This window comes from Ixodes scapularis, unplaced genomic scaffold (genome assembly GCF_016920785.2).
Source record: "Ixodes scapularis isolate PalLabHiFi unplaced genomic scaffold, ASM1692078v2 PGA_scaffold4__175_contigs__length_147842914, whole genome shotgun sequence".
In the NCBI taxonomy this organism is placed as follows: domain Eukaryota; kingdom Metazoa; phylum Arthropoda; class Arachnida; order Ixodida; family Ixodidae; genus Ixodes; species Ixodes scapularis.
Window position 1 is genome coordinate 117,560,902 of NW_024609879.1, and position 19,881 is coordinate 117,580,782.

Below are 19,881 nucleotides of genomic sequence, written 5' to 3' on the forward strand. Positions count from 1 at the left end.
CGTACCAGCCACCATTGCTCCTCACCATGCTCCTGTGCCCGTATCTTCGGCGGCATACATTTCGCATCATTGAATTTGTCGTCTCAGCAAGGCATGCCGAGGTACGAAATACATGCTGCAGCAGGTTCGGACACTGGAGCACGGTACGGAGCGATTCCGGTCGATACGACGTCAATGCAAGCGATGTATACCTGCAAGCTTTTGCCGACTCCAAACCTCCATAGCACCATGAAACTTGGTTCCATCGATCGAACTGATATGGAACTTGAAGAGAACTGCGAAACTGTATGCTCCTGAGAGTGGTTGAAGAAGGACTAAGATTCACGACGATGCGTAGTGGAGACCAATTCTTTAAACCCCACCTGGGCCGCTTCTCTACACTAAATGGTTCGCAGGCCATCAAAACCTCAAGACCTCGGCAAAACCTCTACCAACGTGACGACGACTTGGAGGAAAAATTACAATCCACGTTTGAATTTGAAACCAATTTGAGCTTCGCGATCACGCACACCCTTCTATACTTGGCGTCAACTATTTTGGGCCACATTGTCAAGGCCAGCGTAGCTTTCTCATTGTCCCAAATCTTTCAACTAGTCTCAGCGAATGCGAATGAGATGCGAGGGGAATCCTCGACCACATGCTCTCGCAGCAGCGTCTGCCTGGGGAGCACTGTGGAAGATATACTAATCTTGACAAGGTTGCACACTATAGTTGACGCCAAGTATAGGTGTAGAACAGAAGTGGGCGAACCGCGGCTCGCGCGCCTCTAGCGGCTCTTCGGGGGCCCAAGTGCGGCTTGCGGCTCCCTGGCACACAGAACGAAATATCGGGCACAAAAATACAAGAACAAAACATGTTCATCGTCTCTTTGTGCGCAATTTTTTATTATGTTCAACGTTTACCGACTGACACACTTTACCACCTTACTCCTTAGTAAACCCAACCCTCCTTCCTCCTCTCAGGATCAAAAGGTTGCTTGTGTTTTGCCAGCTTTGTGCCAAAATACAAATGGGCAAGGTACTTGTGTTATGAGCGTGCACGAACATTACAGAAGCATGCTCAGCAATTGCCTTATGAGTGGAATTCGCTGTTGCCACCAACTAAAAAGGAAAGTTTAAAAAAAAATTGAAAGTACCATGTTTCTCCTTCGGCTCTTCATTTAAAACAGTTCCTTTTTATGGCTCTATGAATATGTTTTTATGGCCACCCCTGGTGTTGAATATAATTCCAAATTGATTAGTCTCTTTCCAGAAAGAAAATTGCAATTGAATATAATTAATCAGTATTCATTTTAATTCCCCCAACTATGTGCCTTGGGTTTTTTGAAACATGAGAACTGACATGATGATAACAACAGCAATTAATAATCAGACTAAGGGCGACCTGAACTTGAATGACTGGACTGGCAATGACCAACGAGATGACAACCAAATCGCCGAATACAGAGAGGACGAGAACATATTTGATGACGTCCTCCCTCGAAGAAACAGAGCATGTAACCGCACAGCAACTGAACCATGTCGGTCAGCCCGTCAGTTCCGTTGCCTCAATACCGCGCATATGACATTTTACTGCAGCTTCCGCCGCCCGTCGTTTTGCATACGTGTTCATTGTACGAATTACTGCTGACAAACCACTATCATGTACTTCCCGAGGTGTAACAGTGACTGCGGCAATTAACAGAGCCAGGGAGTGCGTCAGACGCAGAAGAAGGGCTTGACATGCTTTCCTGACCAACCGGAAGCCGAAAAGAATTCCCTAGCGGTGGTAGTGGGAATCAGTTTTAATTATTGGTACATGGTTTTAATCAGCGCATAAAAGTTAAGTGTAGTAATCCTTCCTGGATGAAAATGGTGTGCACGTGATGTTTCGATTATGATAATGCAGAAAATTGTGAAGCCCGTGCCTGGTTTCGAGTTCCTGCGAAGCACTGACGCAGCACTCATGTGGAACGCGTCTCAATCCGAATACACTCCGGAATGCTAACGAAGCCGCCGCACATAATCTATGCATCATTTCTAAATATTGAAAGGGATCTATATAGACTACAGGCACAACCATAAGGGCCAGATTAAGCCGACGTCCCACAAGACATTGTGTAAACATCAGTCACCGCGATATCCGTAGTTCGAATGCCGCGTGCCAAGTTTCTCCTTGAACAAGTCGTTGACATGCGATATTCGAAGCACGGATTTCGTGTTGACCTACGTTCGAATCTGCTTGCGAACTGACTTGATGCATTTGCAGTCTGACTGTGGCTTTAGAGCCCAGCGAAGACACGTACCCGCATCTCATATGTAAAAAAGATATAACTCAAAAAACAAAAACAAAAATATTTAAATGCTTCCACATTAATATTTGCAGCTGGACTGTGCCACATGGAGTTGGCAACGTTGCTACCGGCGTCTGGTGGTGGCTATGCCTACGTGGTTGCCGGCAGCAAGTCCTTCGGGAGGTTTGGCGACGTCATCCCATTCATGTACGCCTGGAACTTCCTCATACTTGGCGATCCCCTGATCATGGCGCTCCAGGCACAAATGTTTGCAAGCTACATCCTGAGCATACCATACCCTGGCTGCCTCCCACCTTACGCGGCAAAACTGCTCCTGGCTCTAGCGTTTACATGTGAGTTCAAGTTCAAAAGACTCCTTCCATAAGCTTCGCGCGCTCGATCACTGAGACTGCAGTCACCGATAGCTTAAGAGAAATACGGCATGAATTTCTTCGAACGCTCCGATCCGCCTTGACATCTGGTTGTCAGCGACACCGAACGTCAGAGTTTGCGTTAAATTGCATAGGGAAGCGCTGCCCGCTCTCCCCTGCCCTGTTGGTCGCGTCTCCACCACCCCGCGGCAGCTTTCTTTTTTTTTTTTTTTCTTTTTCTTTTTGCGATTACAGTCCGGAGTAAAGGTTTTCCACCCGCGGCAGCGTTTCTTGATCACAATCCGGAGTAAAGGTTTTGCACCCGCGGCAGTGTTTCTCGATCACAACCCGGAGTAAAGGGTTTGCACCCGCAACAGTGTTTCTCGATCACAACCTGGAGTAAAGGTTTTGCACCCGCGACAGTGTTTCTCAATCACAACTCGGAGTAAAGGTTTTGCACCCGCGGCAGTGTTCCTCGATCACAACCCGGAGTAAAGGTTTTGCACCCGCGGCAGTGTTTCTCAATCACAACCTGGAGTAAAGGTTTTGCACCCGCGGCAGTGTTTCTCGATCACAACCCAGAGTAAAGGTTTTGCACCCGCGGCAGTGTATCTCAATCACAATCCGGAGTAAAAGTTTTGCACCCGCGACAGTGTTTCTCGATCACAACCTGGAGTAAAGGTTTTGCACCCGCGGCAGTGTTTCTCAATCACAACCTTGAGTAAATGTTTTGCACCAGCGGCAGTGTTTCTCGATCACAACCCGGAGTAAAGGCTTTGCACCCGCAAAAGTGTTTCTCGATCACAACCTGGAGTAAAGGTTTTGCACCCGCGACAGTGTTTCTCGATCACAACCCGGAGTAAAGGTTTTGCACCCGCGGCAGTGTATCTCAATCACAATCCGGAGTAAAAGTTTTGCACCCGCGACAGTGTTTCTCGATCACAACCTGGAGTAAAGGTTTTGCACCCGCGGCAGTGTTTCTCAATCACAACTTGGAGTAAAGGTTTTGCACCCGCGACAGTGTTTCTCAATCACAACCCGGAGTAAAGGTTTTGCACCCGCGGCAGTGTTTCTCGATGACAACCCGGAGTAAAGGTTTTGCACGCGCGGCAGTGTTTCTCGATCACAACCCGGAGTAAAGGTTTTGCACCCCCGGCAGTGTATCTCAATCACAATCCGGAGTGAACGTTTCGGACTTTGACATTCAAAAACTTACCCGCGTCCAGTGCAGCTCTGTGCTTGATCTGACGTCAGTTGACCACAGGTTTAGCGGGAGCTCGGGTTTGAAATCGTAACGCCGGCTCCACGGCCCCCCCCCCCCCCCCCCCCCCTTTAGAGTTGTAGGCGGCAACGACGGCCACAGACCGCAATGTGTTCCGTTTATCAGTGCTGCATGGGATATGCCTCACAAAGCACTTATCTCTTCGGGGGTATAGGAATCACAACAGGACGACATTCACCGGTGTCGGTAATTCATGAAATCTATACATGGGAGGTGTTTTTTTTTCGGTACTCTTGTTACTACTCGCTACTCGGGTTGCTTTTCTCCTGTCGGCGGATCAAGTAGACGTGCTAAGATTGAAGTGATCGCGGCTGTTTTCGGCAGCGCATGTGTGTTTCCGTTTTCCTGGTAAAAAAGGCTAACCGCTTCATCGACCGTTTTGTATAGCGATGTCCTCAGGTAATCTGGCATTGACTAGAAGCTAAGGTGGGCTGCTACATACGATGTCTCTGCTGAATGCTTCTGCTATAGAGACCGCACCGTAGCGTCAATGTCCGGTGGCACACTTTGAAATGATCGCACCCTTTTTTTTATTTGAAATGCATGTTTTAGTGTGTATGTGTTTTTGATCGGCTAATTACGCAGCCTCATTTGCTTCAGAGCGATATCAAGGTACCGTGACTACGTTACGCCATGGGCTTTTTAAGCTATCGGTGACCGTAAATGTCCCTTCAAAACCTGCACTTTGTACAAAGGAGCAGTTGAGTAAAAAAAAAAAAAGAACTGAACTTGATATCCAGTATAAAACATTAAAACAATCGTTCAATGCAAGGTACTTTATGCCACTGTCTTCAGGTTTGGCCACGGCAGTCAACTGCTTCTCCATAAAGATATCTTCGAGAGTCCAGGGATTTCTATCAATAATCACTTCCACCATTCTCATCTCATTTATTATCACTGGATTCATCACTGTATCTGAAGGTGAGCGCTATTGATAACACGATAGTAGGTACTTCATCAGACGTATTCTTACAATACTTTTTTTTGTATTTCAGTAAATCATCTTTACGACGATCCCTTGTTTAACGCCGAGACGACCGCCGGAAAACTTGCTGTTGCATACTTTGCAACCCACATACCTACAGGAGGATGGTAGCTTAGTTTTTGTTTTCTTATTGTTCGCAAGCCTCAATTGGCGAAACTTTAGGGCTAATAGACCTACCTACTTAACGAAAAGAAAATTCCCGAGTGCAGCCACTTATCGGCACCGGCATCAGAATGGCCGCCCTCGCCTAGCTTTGGCTTCCGCGACGTGCCGTGTTCGATCTTGCGGCAGCTCCGGCCCCGAATTACACCTCTTCCGACAGTATTTGCTGCAACGATACTCTCTAGATACCTACCCCAGTATTCCGCAATAGTAAGTGCTTCGTTGGCGCTAGCCATGGGCGGTGATGCGGCGAACGTTGCAATATTTAGCTTGGGCGAACCCCCATCAGTTAACTGAGGTAGACCAGCTCATTTGAACTCGGTGATCGTTAGCGGCTCAATGATACTTAGCGCCGCCGTGTAACTCCGGCCGATCGCGATTGAGTCAACTATTGTTGGCTTAGTGACAGTTCGGTGCGCTAGTGTAACTAGGGTATTAGAACTAATTTCAATGCATTTGCAAATAGTAGGTAAGTCATCGTCTGCTGAAACAAAATTGTAGACATTTTCCGTGCAAGACACAAGACAATAACTAGGTCACAAAAGCTCTTCAGATATAGACCTGCACAAGATTTGTTTTGCTGGTTTCTTTGGGTGGTAGCTTGCTTTATAGCACGTGCCTCTAAACCCCGCGTGCGGGACAGAGCTTGTCCGCGGAATCCTTCCGACCGGCCCGCGGACTTGATTTGAAAACACGAACACGCATAGAGTACCACGTAACCACAGACAAAAAAAAACAAAAAACCTTTTTTTTTTTTTTTTACAGGAAGTTTGTGAGCAATTTCGCTGGTGAAATAGCCAATCCGTCCCGCAACATTCCGTTGGCGATGTTTGGAGGACTGCTGATTGCAACTCTTTTCGTCTTCCTCTACAACCTTTTTCTATTCACGGTCCTCGACTCGGCGGCTATGGCGAGTACGGAGGTCGTCGCAGTCACCTTCGTCGCCGCAACGTGGGGTAGCAAGGCGGCAACCCTGATGCCTCTCCTCATAGCCGTTGGGCTCTTCGGCACGTCATGCGCCGTCTTCTTCGCCAATAGTAGAGTTATCCTTGCGGCAGCGAGACAGCGCCATTTCCCGGCCATCTTCTCTACGGTCAACGTAGACAGCGGGGTGCCCCTAACGTCGCTGTTACTTCGTGGGCTCCTGTCAATGTTGTACACATTTCTGGGATCCGTCACGTTTATTGTGGAGGCTCTTCCTCTCATTTACGCGTTGAACAACGGCCTGATCTTAGTGTCGTTCTTTGTGCTACGGGTCTCCATGAAGGACGCCCCAAGGCCTTACCGGGCACCTACCGTGCTGGCAGCCATCCGCGTTTTGGCTTTCTTGATCCCACTTGGCGCGCGCCTTGTGCAGCCCGTGGACTTCCTTCCGTTTGCTTTCCTGGCCGGTGGCTCAATCGCTGGCTGTGCTTATTACGTGGTGTTTGTTCGGCTTAGGTTAGCGCTTCCCGGAGCTCCCACATTTACCTGCTTCCTTCAAAAGCTGCTGAAGAGTTGCGCTTGTGTTGATGAACTCGAGGTTATGCTGCGTGAAAAGATGTAGACGCGCTCCAGTCCGTTAAAACCGGGTCATCTGTATGCAGACTATCTTTTGTGTGATGTATATATACATCATATACAGATTCAAACGCGAGACTCTGCGAGATCCCTGCTTTGAATGCCGCATGGCAGGGCAATGAGTTCAAAAAGAAACTTGGCACGCGGCATTCGAACCACGGATATTCCGGTGACTCGTGTTTGCAGACTGTCGTTCTGTATGAAGTGTGAGCAGTGTGACCTCAGTTTAAAACTTCCATATCGTAGGACCGGGTGTCAGGAGTACACGTATGGTAGGACGTGCTTGTCCTTCTATGCATGCACCTTTTCTGGTGGTGGTTCTGTAATAGTATTTTACTGGGTAATATATGCACGCCTATAGAAATATGGTGAACTGGAGTGGTTTGTAAGCCTTATACAAGATTAATGTCACCGAGCGACGTGAGGAAACCGAAGAAGAATACAGGAGACAGGAGAGGCACTCAACTCACAACTCAATATTCCATCAAGAAGAGAGGAAGAAAGAAGTGGAATCTTTGAAGGCAGATCATTATGGCAGCCATAGTTTCTTCAGTGTTGGTGTTCAGAACCTTTCTTATTCACTTCCCCGTGATATCTTACTTGACTCTGCAAAATTATGTATTGAGGACAAGGATAAACTATCCTTCCAAAACTCGAGTGGTGTTTCCACTGAGTGCTTTCCTGAACTACTTTAATTTTATCTCATTTATACGTTCATAGGATAGCATGACGAAGTTTTTCTCCAAAGCTCTGGATAATGAACAGGGTCGTCAATGGCGCCTGTCCTCGGCGATATTTTTCTTGCCAGTTTATTTTGCCCTTCAACATGCCCTTAGAACTCCTGTGAAAAAAGTGTTCCGATATCTTGATAACTTTCTACTTCTGCTTGACAATCGCCTGGGAAAGGACCTAGTCACCAATGTTATGGACATTTTTGTAAGTGTAGATTTGGTCTTACATACACCTATTAAGAGGCTGAGGAAGGATTCTTGCAATTTTTCCACCTATTAATTTACGGTAATCCTTCTCCCTACGTTCAAAAAGGGGTATATTACATTACTCTTCAACGCACTCAAAAATTGTTAAAATGGATAAAGGTCTTTCATGTTTAGGATGTTTACATAACATTTATGACAGCTTAAAGCTCAGGTTGAGACACTCTGGTCATCCGGGTTCCCGATGCAGGTGCTAAATGAGGTCGTGCGATCCTTGGTTAAGAAAGGAAAAGGCAAAAGAAAGTACTAAGCGCAACGTTGAGAAGAAACGTGTTGTAGTGGTTGCATACTTGCACAAGGTATCGCACAGCTTAAATAAAGTAGCCTAAGGATATCAAGTTCCAGTTGTTTTTTCCTTCCAGCATCTCAGAAAATGGCCCGTATTTGTTCCCAGGTATACTTAAATTCGGAAAACAAAATATATCGAGTGAAATGTAAAAAGAAACATGTTACACTGTTTGTGCCCAGTACTTCGAGCATTCCCTTAACGTATGGTTGAAAGACAGGGAGATGTAATTGTGATAGGCTACATGAACATAACCTGTCTATGAGTTCAACGGTAAGGAGGTCACTTGCCTCTACACTGTCAAGCCTCTACATGTAATTCAAACCTGGCCAGCACCGCTATCATCGGGCGATATAAGAAAAAAAAAACTCTTCAGAGAAATTTACGAGTCGTATATTATTCAAGGTCGGGGTTAGCACTGCCTGGGCCATCCTTTTGTGACACTATCTGAAAAGGAAGTTTTGTTCTTAAATGCTTCGAGGCGCTGAAGCATAGCCTCCGCTGAAGCCATCGCCCCACGCCTTAGAGTTCTCGTTCCATGAGCACGTGCCTGTTGGTTGAGTCATCCTCTTTCTTCTTCTCTTCTAAATGACATTGAGCTGTGAGAAACAAAATGGGTTGTGTGTATGCTTATACAGCCTAGAACTTGGTCTGCCTCAGCAGGCGACGAGTCTCCCAGCTGTAGATGAGAAATTTAACCAGTGCACTACAACCTCTAGCCTGGGGTCTTTAACGTGCATCACGCAGTAGTGACACATGACCGCACGCCTGTACGATGCTCATCCAGATCGAAACGGGAAGGGGTGGGGATTGAACCTAGGAGCCTGGGTTCTGCAGAACTAGCCTTCGCTCTACGTGCTCGTAGCTGGAATTCGCTAGCCCACTCGGCCACCGATCCCCCCTTGAGTTGTGATTTCAGGGTCTATCCTGTCTCCTGTATTCTTCTCCAGTTTCCCCACGTCGCTTGCTGATTTTAACCATGTATATATGCTCACCTAGCATACGAGGCGGGTAGGCTACAAAGTGAATATTCTTACCTTTGAAGACGCTCACACTGAGCAAGTTATAGTGGTGTATTGTCCCTTCTTAAAATTTAGCTTCAAAACCGTTCCTCCTGCTTGCCGAATCGCGAAAATGGTTGTCTGAAATGTAATTGTGCATGCGTGCGTGCGTGCGTGCTTGTGTGTATATTTGCGTGCGTACGTGCATGCGTCCGTGCGTGCGTGCGTGAGTGTGCGCGTGCTATTGATCTTCCTTCTTAACTCGCTCAACTGACCGCCTTACTAGAGAAAAATAAAGTGATATTTTTATCAAAAGTATTTTCGTCAACAAGGTTCATCATACTCTAGTGTTCAAAATTTGTTAATCGCACGAAGTGCGCATACTTGAATCAATGCCTGCCTTTACAAAGATGCATCGACCGGGTGCCAATCACACTCGCCCAATCTCCCTGCTTATTTCACCTGTACCCAATCACAGATCACAGTATCGGTGCCCGCGCAGCATTCGCGTTCGGTGCGCGTGCTCTTGAATAAAAGCACGAGCCGGTTGTTTCGATCTGGCTACCAACGGAGGCCAACGTTTGATCCATCCGAAATCTCCGCTTGATGCTTCAAATACGAATTCGCCTACTAGGATTCTATGTTTATTTCATTTTATATCATTTATTATACACTTAAAGCGCCCATCGGGCTTTACCGTGAGAGTTTCTTTTGCCTTGATTGTTCCCAGACATTGAGTCAGTATAAAAGGAACACTGGCGGCAGATAGCACATTTTGCATTGCTAAGGTCTTTACTGTTTTGCTTAAAAGTAAAGTTTTGTGAAAAGTTTACGGACCCTGTTTTGCTTCAAATTTGGTCTAACACACCAATAGGCACATCGTAACAGTCACCCCAATTACGAGTCACATTAATTTTTTTCTCGAAGCTATTGAAATTTTAATTTTGGTCTGAGAAACTGGGAGGCGGTACTGGCAACATTGTAGATGTGACGTCAGATGTTGTAATATGGTGAAATTGGAGGCCATATAGCAATTTTCATGACGTGTTGCACGTTAACTTGTGAAGCACGTTTTACTTCAGAAACAGAACCGAAACTAACTTCTATTTTGGATTTAATTTCTCAATATAGGTGTTCATTTCGGTTTCTCGCCTCTATACCTAAGGATGTGGCTCACAGCGTAATTATTAGGCCAAAGAAATTGGTCGCTCAAGCCTTATTTTGTGCCACGCATGTCCAGTCCATGAAGCTCAAGCCTTATTTTGTGCCACGCATGTCCAGTCCGCGGCGTTTTGACGAGAAGGCAGGTTTTTGTCTGGTTCCTTGCAAAACAACGCAGGAATACACGTCTGGCATGGGGACTTCTGCCCACAGCCCCAGACCGGAAGTGCGACCGACGCGCCACCACCGCGCCGTGACGTCACAGAGATGAGTTCGTGTATATAAGGCGTGTACGAAATAAACTTTGCAGCTGAGTTTGAGACGCTGCCTCCTCTTTTTCTACCTTCTGTTGTGTTCTCTTTTCTGCCCCAGCCTCAGGTTTACAATCTTGTTCAACTTACACCAGTTCGCCTGCACTCTGACTATTTTTTCGTGAAGAAAAAAAGCGTTACCGAAATGGCCTCTTAAAGAATTGGTACGTTACTTGGCGCGGCCGGGGTTTAAACTGCATCTCTATAGGCGAGGTATTCAAACTTCTGGGGAATTCCGATAACTCTATAGTATATCAGCCAACGAGCTGTGTGCAAACAAGCTTGCGTTCAATGCCACCAGGTGTGGTAAGTGCGCTTGCGCGGAAACCAGACTCCAAGGGAGTGAAGCATCTGCGAATGAACCTTGTCGACACCAGCGCCGCCTCAGCGGCGTGACGTCAGTGCCGCCTGTCGGTGTACGTGACGTATTTGGTTTTTGGGCACCATATGAGTAACCCCCTAGTGATAAAAAAAAGCATACAAAGCTCCAAAAGTGTAGAGTGGAATTCTTTAGCACGAAAATTTAATCTCGAGTGAAACAGCAGAAACGGAACGGTTGAACGCAAGGTTGCCGAAGCTGCAGCTGTTGAAGTTTACACCCAAGTTAACGGACTTGAAAAATAGTGTCGCATGCGAAACGACGGCCAGCTCTAACGATGGCTGAGGGAGACGAACACGCAGAGCAATATAAAACAGCCGTTTCGGTGTTAAGAGCAGTGCGTTGCAACTGCCTGGTCGGGTTGAACGCGAAGTCGAAGCGACATTCTTGCATTGAAGATTGAGCTGCGGTACAATCCTGTGCAGTGCAAAAGAAGGTAGACTGTCTCCGTCATACAACAGCAAGGGTGGGTGAGACACACCAGTGTCTCTCGTCACACATAACCTGATTTTTTTTTTGATTTTTTACGGACTGTACGTTTTCTCCAAGATGCGTCAACGAATTGTTGACCAACTCCACAGCCTAAATAACCCAGGCAACCGAGCTCACCCAGGCAACGCCTCATTAGTGCACGTTACGTGTGGCCATCATACCTTGGAAAACTTCACTCATAAGGGCCCTTACTCACCCTCATCTTCACAGGTGAGGTGAGGGTGAGAGACAATGTTGAATAAAACCTGAGACTGGGGCAGAAGTGAACATATAAGTCGAGGGAACAGAAAAGGAAAGGACGACGCCTCCTCTCCTTTTCTGTTCCTTCGACTTATATATGTTCACTTCTGCCTCCGTTTCAGATTTATTCAACATGTTTAACATTCACCAGCTGGCCAGCACCCTTACTATATTGTCAGGGTGAGAGAGTTTCTGAAGCATGAAATTCATGAGTGTGAGGATAAATGAGTATCGTGAGGGATGCGAGGGCATGAGGGCCGTGAGGGCTGTGAGGACCGTGAGTGCGGGAGGGGTATGAGTGCGTGAGGATGCGTGAGGGTGGTTAGGGCGTGAGAGCCACGAGCACGTGAGGGCCGTGAGGGGTGTGAGGACCGTGAGTGGGTGGGGGATGTAAGGGCCGTAAGGGCGAGGGGCATCAGTTCGCGAGGGATTTGAGCTCAAAGGAAGCGCTTGAGTTTGCGTGTGGGGCTTGTGCGAGACGATGAGTTCTTTGTGAGGCCTGATTTCGCCTGAAGGCGTAGAGAATTTGTGAGAGGTCACAACGGGTATTGTGACCTGTGTGCTAACGCTCGCGGCTTAGCGCTACATGATAGCGTTGATTGCGCTACTAGCGCAATTTAACACAATTCAGTTTCGTTACTAAATTTAGCGGGCAAAATGACGTCACTAAACATCGCGTCACGTCAAGTATGAACAAATTCAGTTTCTCCGCTAGATTTAGTGAGAAAATTGAAGTCACGTGGACCTCAACACCAGTCGATTCCCCGCTAAATTTAACGGGGAAACTAAATTGGTATCGAAGTCATGTGACGTCAGCTTTACCGCTAAATTTAGCGGGGAAACTGAATTTGCTCATAGGTGACATGACACTAAGTCATGTGATGTCATTTTCTCCGCTAGATTTAGCGGGGAATTAAATTGGTGCATAGGTCTGTGACGTCTCATAATGCAACGCGCGCGGTTACGGCAACGGCAACGGCGACGCCGACGCCGCTGTACGCGGACAAGGGTATGCGGTGCTAGTGGTGCAAAACTATCGATAGTACTACCGATTGCCGTCTATCGAAAAACTATCAATAGTCGACTATCAAAAACTATCAATGGTCGACTATCGAAAAACTATTTGTAGTTCTTTCGATAGTCGGCTATCGTGAACCTATGATAGTACTGTCGCTGATTTACTATCGATAGTTTTGCGACGCTAGTAGTTTGCGTCGCTCCCCCTTCTCTCTTTCTCGCTTTATTTTTTTCAAATGGGAAGCCCAACTAGCCAAAACGCTGGCCCTGTCACATTGAGGCAACACGACGGCAACAGCAACACAACACGTTGTGTGACAGTCGGGCAACTTGTTGCTCGCTCCCCGTGTTGTTCTACAAACCTGTCACATCACGGCAACAGTAGCACAGCATGGACGGCAACTAAAATGTTGACTCGGTACGACAGCTTTCGGCAAAAAAAACAGCAGCAACTTGTATTGGACAGCGTGTGTTGCCCTGATTGATGGCTGAGCGAATTTCGGGCCGGCAACATGACAGCATAGATAGCTTCAATACAGAGCTAGTTCCCTATGAATAACGTCTTACGCAAATGAAGACATGGAAAACGTTAGATAATAATAACTAAGGCCGGCATGCAGCTAAAATATTTTTATGACTGTTACTGTCAAAATGGCTACAGCTGGGATCGTGAATGTTCAGACTAATTGCGAAATTAGAACCTTCGTGAGACCAGCTCATATTACTGCTCGTGAAATAAAATGGCATGCCTACTCACCCTCTGATAAAGTATAATAAAAAGAGTCCAGAAAAGCAAAAATTAAAAAATTGAAGCATTAAAACCGCCACTTTTATCATGGTTGTTGATGTTTGGAACTTGGAAACAGCCGCTACCAGACACCTGATTTGTTTCAAAAATATCCAGGACGTTTTGGGGATGAAGCGATCACATGGCAGGTGGTAGGTAAAAGTGTTGAAAAGTTTTATTCCACCGATTGTTATGAAGGCCGATCGTGTCGGTGTCGTAGTTTTGAAACCCTGTCAGTTCAGCTCAACACCACGCTACAAAAGACGCTTTGGGACCGGGTACTACCGGTGCTTACTCACTTTTACAATAAAATACGAATCGCACCAAAGAAAGAACCGGACAGAAACACTTCATACCGGGTGTCGCAAATCCCAAACATATATCGGCGATCTCACGTTCCTCGGTTAGGGCTATCTGTTTTGTAAGCGAATGAAGAACGTTTTGATAAAATAAAGGGTGGAAAATACTCCCCGTGTCAAATTGTCTAAGCAGAGTCACTGGTTGAGGCCATGCCGTCGTAATTTACGGCCCTTCGAACGCACTAGAACTTTGCAGCGTCACATTTCCAGCGACGCCGCGCCGCACACGAATAAAGGTAAACAATCAAGATGGCCGAGTGTTCCTCGTGTTTTCCTCGCCGTCAGTGCGGTTTGACAGGGTTGTCGCACAACAAATCGGGCAACACGGTTGCCGGGCAGCAGCAACATGTTGCCCGACTGTTGTTGTTGCCGCGATGTGACAAGGTCGCCGGCAACACGATTCCCTTGTGTTGCCGGATAGAGTTGACAAACGGTTGCCTCAGTGTGACAGGGCCTATCGCATCCCAACTTCGGTTCAGCTTTCAATGATGCCGAAGGCGGGAGTTGGGCGAAGAGTGGATGAAGGGAGGTGAGCGGCGGTACGGCAACTGTGTTCGCTGAGCTAGTAGTGCAAAACTATCGATAGTACTATCGATAGTATCGATGGTCGCCAAAAATCAGACTACCGATAGTAATAAAACTATCGATAATGTCGCAGAACTATTGATAGTCGACTATCGAAAATCTGTCGATAGTACTATCAATAGTGACTATAGAAAAACTATCGATAATGCTATCGATAGTCGACTATCAAAAAAAATATCGAAAAACTATTGAAAAACCATTGACAGTCGACTATCGAAAAACTATCGATAGTCGACTCTCGAAAAACTATCGATAGGACTATCGATAGTTGACAATCGATAGTTCTGCGACACTATCGATAGTATCGATAGTCGATTTATCGATAGTTTTGCATCACTAGCATGCGCTCTAAAAAAAAATTTGCGGCATTCTCTCGGACACTCCCTCCGCTACGTCATATCGCAAAAAATGTTTGTGTTCGACTACTTTAGCGACCATGTATCTTTAAAGCGAGCCCCGCTTGGGGCTTAAATATTTCAAAAATAAATAATGTGCAACGGGTGCTTCTATGGCAGTTTTACCTTTACTCCCTAGCTCTAATAGACCCTTTCCGAAACCCCATCAAGCAACATTGGCGGTCGCCATTTCTTGGGCAAGTGTGATTGGATCCGAGTCCTCGCGGAACGCTGACGCAACGCGCGAGTCCAATACATGCTCAGAGCACGTGATGAAACAATGGCGGACTCGGACAATTGGGGCAACGGCTACTAGATGGCGTGTACTTTTGAAAAGAGGCTATTACAGCAAGTCACCTCACAGAGGTAAAAAAAACAAACAATTTTTGCAGAAATCTTTTTGCGTTATAGAGAGCAATTCTAAATTTAAAGTCACTCTTTTTTCCCCCTTTAAGTATAAGGGAATTATGCGTCCGGATCACAAACATTCTCTTTTTTATGCAAAGGATTGTTGTCTCCCACGAAGCTTCTGTGAGCGGAAAATCCGCTTCCGTCAGATTTCTGAAATAAATGAGACTCAAACGGAAGCTTTGCCAGCTAAGTTAGCGAGAAAACGTTTCTGCCAAATTTGGCGGGATAACCACTCCGACAATAATGTCACGTCTGTAGCTGACGCTACATATTTCTTTTAAACCCCCCCCCCCCCCCCAAACCCCTTTTTCAAAAGAAAAAAAAAAGATGTTTCACTGAAGCAATTAATAATCATCGTTTATGAAACCGTGGGAACGAGGCTGCCAATGTGATTTCATAACACACATAAATACAGTCAAGAAATATATAAACTCCCATCGCGCCCTCCCCCTCCAAGTCTTATACATAAATCTGACCCTGTACACATCCACGAATTGTGCAACGATAACCAAAATATAAAAGGAATCAAAATATTTTATTTTATTTTAATAAGTGATGGAGACGCACTTGTCAAGAAGTTGCCACAAAGATGTGCGATTAATGACTGTTAAAGAGAGTCAGGTCCGCTTAGACGCTCCCACATCCAGTGCATCCAAAAGATCTGACCTAGAAGTCTCACACCTCGGCGCGGTGAAATTCAACTCCCGCTTCGCGAACCATTGCGTAGAACGACGACGTCGCATCAGTCAGCAGTTCTGTCAGTCTGCCGACTAACGACACTTGCTTGGTCCATCACAACGACGCGGTTCGACGACAGAACCGTATGAAGACGATGAGCTATGGTCAGGACCAGTGCACCCATGCACTCATCGTATAACTCAGTGTCTGCTGAACCAACAAGTCGGTGTTCATATCCACCGATGCCGCGGCTTCGTCAAGCACGAGTATCTTCGTACTCCTCAAAACAGCCCTCGCGAGACACACCAGTTGTCTCTGTCCCACGCTGAGGTTGAGTCCGTTTTCTTCAACTTCAAAGTCCAGACCACGATTTTGTATAAGGAATACGCCAAGATGAGATTCCTTCAATGCCCACCGGAGCTCGCTAGTGTCGTGATTGCCGGTCGGGTTGAGGTTGAACTACAGAGTGCCGTGAAACAAGACCGGATCTTGTGGTATTATGGTCAACCGAGAACGGAGGTCCCGTAACCCTATGGCTGCAATGTGCACATCATCTACTACAACACTTCCGGCCGCTGCTTCGATAATGCGGAAAGGGCTTAGTGCTATGGTCGATTGTACGGCACCAGTTCGTCCCACGATCCCCAACTTCTCACCAGGGCGTATGTCGAGGTTGACTTTTTGGAGTACGAACTCCAAGCCATCTCGGTACCGCGTGGAGAAAGACTTGAAAGGCACCGAACCTGAGCGGGGCCAGTGCGGGTCCAGTCCTAACTTGGACTTCCGCGGCCCTTCGGGTGTCAGATTCCTGTACTCATCTAAACGTTCGGCTGATATCAAAGTTGCTTCTAGTCCGCTCGAATGAAAAATAAAGTGGATAAACACGGATACAGCATTCATCGTGTAAGACACTAGAAGACCTGCTGTTCCCACATTTATTGTGTCGCGGCGGGCAACGAGGAGCAACGACATCAAAAACGGAAGCGTTTCATTGGCTACCCCCATCCAGACTTCAATCCAGCATTCACAAAGATGGCCGTACACAGTACAGGTGTGCAAGTTGCCAATATGTTTGTCGTTCTCTCGCACGAAAATACCCTGAACGCTGAAGCTTCGGAGGCTGCTCAAGCCTGCAAGTGTTTCGGAAAAGTGGTTGTTAACTAGAGAACGTGCGACGGTCTCCAGCCTTTTCACGTGACGATACTGGACCACATACCCTTGACGTAAAACTAGCAGGCACACTGCAACAGGAACAACAACTAGGATGTAGGGCGCAAAGTATGTGCATATGAGGACAACAGACGAGGCAAACAGTGAAAAACAATGAAGAGTAATGTGAGCTGACGATGGAAGTTGGACATCAAGCTCATCAACGTCCTTGCCGAAGCGGTTCAATAGGCGACCAGAGGGGGTGACATCAAAAAATGAAAGAGGCGCCCTTATCACACCCTTGAGCATCAACAGGTTAATTCTTGTGGAGGAAGAAAGCGCTACCTTCCACGGCTAGGCGACAGCGATAAAATTAAAGAAGGCCTGGAAAATTACGAGGAGGACGGATACCTCAGTCTTGTAGGCGTGAAGATATAGGTCCTGAGTTCCGGTAGACGATATTGAATTATTGGTCCATTTGCTTAGCCATAAACCAACGAACACACCGATTGCAGTGCAGGCAGCGTAACACAAAATCACCAACAGCAGAAAGGACCCAGCGTGTCGTATGTAAGTTCTCAATACTCGGAGGATGACTGAACCTTCCTCTGCTGCCTCCTCCTCCACAAGAGTGGTCTTTAATTCCCCCATCAATGTCTGCTTCAACGTCTACATTTGTAGCCATGTTCTCAATAACTGCAAATTTTGGAGCTTTCTGTCTAACGCTTTTTAGCAGTCCCGAAATAACACTTTCTTCATGTCTGAGGTCTTCAAAGGTAGCAGTCTCAAGAACCGACCCTTCCTGCATGACAACAATGTAGTCTACTTCACTGAACACCGAATGGTTATGAGTGACCAAAATTCGTGTGGTTTCTCTGAGCATTCCTCGAGGCCCGATAACGTCCTTGAAAGGGGAGGCTCCGATATGAGCGTCTACTGCGCAGAGCGGATCGTCAAATAGATGAAGTTCTTTCTTCTGGTAAGCTGCTCTTGCAAGACCGATCCTCTGTTTTTGACCGCCGATAAGGCTGATTCCTTTTTCGCCGATCTCCGCCATGTCTCCACCAGGAAGGATCGTCAAGTCTCTCTCGAGGCAACACGCCTTCAGAACCATCTCGTGCAGTTGGGCGTCGTACTTAGCCGTAAAGAGCACGTTTTCTCGTATGGTCTTGTTCCGGATCCACGCACATTGAGGGGTGTACGCTACATTTTCTATGCAATCCACGGATCCCGAGCTAATCCTAAGGTTTCCCAGCAATGCAGACAGCAAAGACGACTTGCCGGAGGCTATGGGTCCAACGACTGCGACCAATTGACCGGTCTTGACTGTGAGGTTAATGCTGCTCAACGCCGGGGTTCTGTCTATCGACCAGAAAAACGTTGCATTTTTCACAGAGACCGCGTTGTCTTTATCAAGCCGTCGACCAACTGAACAGTCCTCTACTTCAGAAGACAGTAAAAATCTCCGAATTCTCAACATTGAAACGCTCGTTTGAACCGCGTTCGATATAAAATCTGGAATTAGAAACTTGGGGACCTGCATATAATTAAACAGAGTAAATGACACAAACGCAGTCCTTGGATCAAGGATGTGATCATCGCTGATCCACAGGTACGTAATAAAGCTCGCTAGAGAAACCATGAATGACGAACAAGTAAAGAGAAAAAAAGCAAGCGCAGCAAGATACGAATATTTCTTGAGCAGACCCATCCTCCTTAGTAGCAAGGATGTGCACTTGCTAGTAGAGACACCTTCTTAGGCAAAAAGCTTGAGAACTTTCACGCTGCTCAACATCTCTGCCACATTTTTTAGACGTTTGTCTTTCAATCGCATCTGACGTATGTGGTATTTTTTCCCGACGCAGAACGCTAGTACCGTCAGAGTGATTATAATGAGCGTGACAGCAACCCCGGCGAGACAGGCCCCTCCAAGGAAGTGCCACAGAAGAATCACTGCAATCACAATCAGCGGCACCCCACTGGCCATGTGACCAAAACTGAAACAAAGATTGGTGATTCGATCAGCGTCGACCGAAATCAAGTTGATTAGCTTCCCTCATGTGTGGTCCCTCTGTGACTCGCTGCAAAGCCGAAGTACCTTCCTATAAATGGCTGCCACCAAGACAGTTTTTGCATTTAGCCCCGCAAAGATGAGTGTCCTCTTCGCGCGGACAGCAAGCAGGCCCGACCCAAAGTTGAGGCTTATCATACCGACGACGTACAATACCCCTTTCCACGTGGAGTCGTTCCCGATCATGTAAGCCATCAGAAGATAGAACAGAAAAGCGGGGATTATCTTCGTTATGGCTCGTAATGTAGCTAAGATGCACGAAATTACAACAGTCTTCCAGTACGTTTTCCACAGTAACCAGGACATTGAAGGTAACGGCGTAGAGACGCTACATGATCCGTCTCCTGGTACGTACCCAGCCTAATCCAGTTCCTTCATCCAAAGCGAGTTCCACCCACTGTGGTTTCGCCCGATCATCATGTCTGCTGGCATGTTGTAAATACCTTCAAGCTGGGCACAGTGCTGGGACCTCTGAAGTATGAGATTTGACAACCATCCAAACAGAAGGAAGGACACCGGTGGGGCGGTAAGGTAGGGTCTTTTTACGTCATGAATGGCGTCAGCCAAGCAGGGTAGCAACAACTTCAGGAGTACAACAGGATAAGTTGTAGAAATCACAAAGAACCTCCAAACATTGGGAAAATAACTTTTTGAGACAAAGACATCCCGCATGCGGCGCGAAAACTCGGGAAACATGCAGACAGCGGTCACCGACCAAAAAGGAAACAGCAACATTGAAGATCCAATTCCCCTCTTTCGATACTTCTCCTGAGTGTTCATGGCAATGGCGAAACTGATGCATTGCACGAGATCCACTATCACCGGTGACGAGGACGATGTCTCAACGGTCAGGTTTTGCAAAAGCGCCAAGGCGTACACACTAAAAATTTCAACACCCATGTTCGTGTTAAAAGGGTGTTTTTCCGAGCTCA

The 19,881-nt window shown here is 46.8% G+C and overlaps 2 protein-coding genes and 1 pseudogene across 2 annotated transcripts in view; 2 read left to right on the top strand and 1 right to left on the bottom strand.

Moving 5' to 3' along the window:
* The first annotated feature begins 5,898 nt into the window (after positions 1–5,898).
* On the top strand, positions 5,899–6,618 carry LOC8027507 (large neutral amino acids transporter small subunit 1-like). The gene has a single exon (XM_029966221.2). The coding sequence runs from the start codon at positions 5,899–5,901 to the stop codon at positions 6,616–6,618; it is 720 nt and encodes a 239-aa protein (XP_029822081.2).
* Positions 6,619–17,194: 10,576 nt separating this feature from the next.
* LOC115330535 lies at positions 17,195–17,992 on the bottom strand (annotated as a pseudogene).
* A 1,210-nt stretch (positions 17,993–19,202) lies between these two features.
* LOC115322954 (Y+L amino acid transporter 2-like) overlaps positions 19,203–19,881 on the top strand; it is a 48,510-nt gene continuing 47,831 nt past the window's right edge. Inside the window, exon 1 of the mRNA XM_040212631.1 lies at positions 19,203–19,296. Coding sequence (XP_040068565.1) covers positions 19,203–19,296 — 94 coding nt within the window. The remainder of the gene's footprint in view (positions 19,297–19,881) is intronic.

Excerpts from the sequence above, each read along its gene's own strand:
- LOC8027507 (XM_029966221.2), top strand. The coding sequence starts at position 5,899 with ATGTTTGGAGGACTGCTGATTGCAACTCTTTTCGTCTTCCTCTACAAC.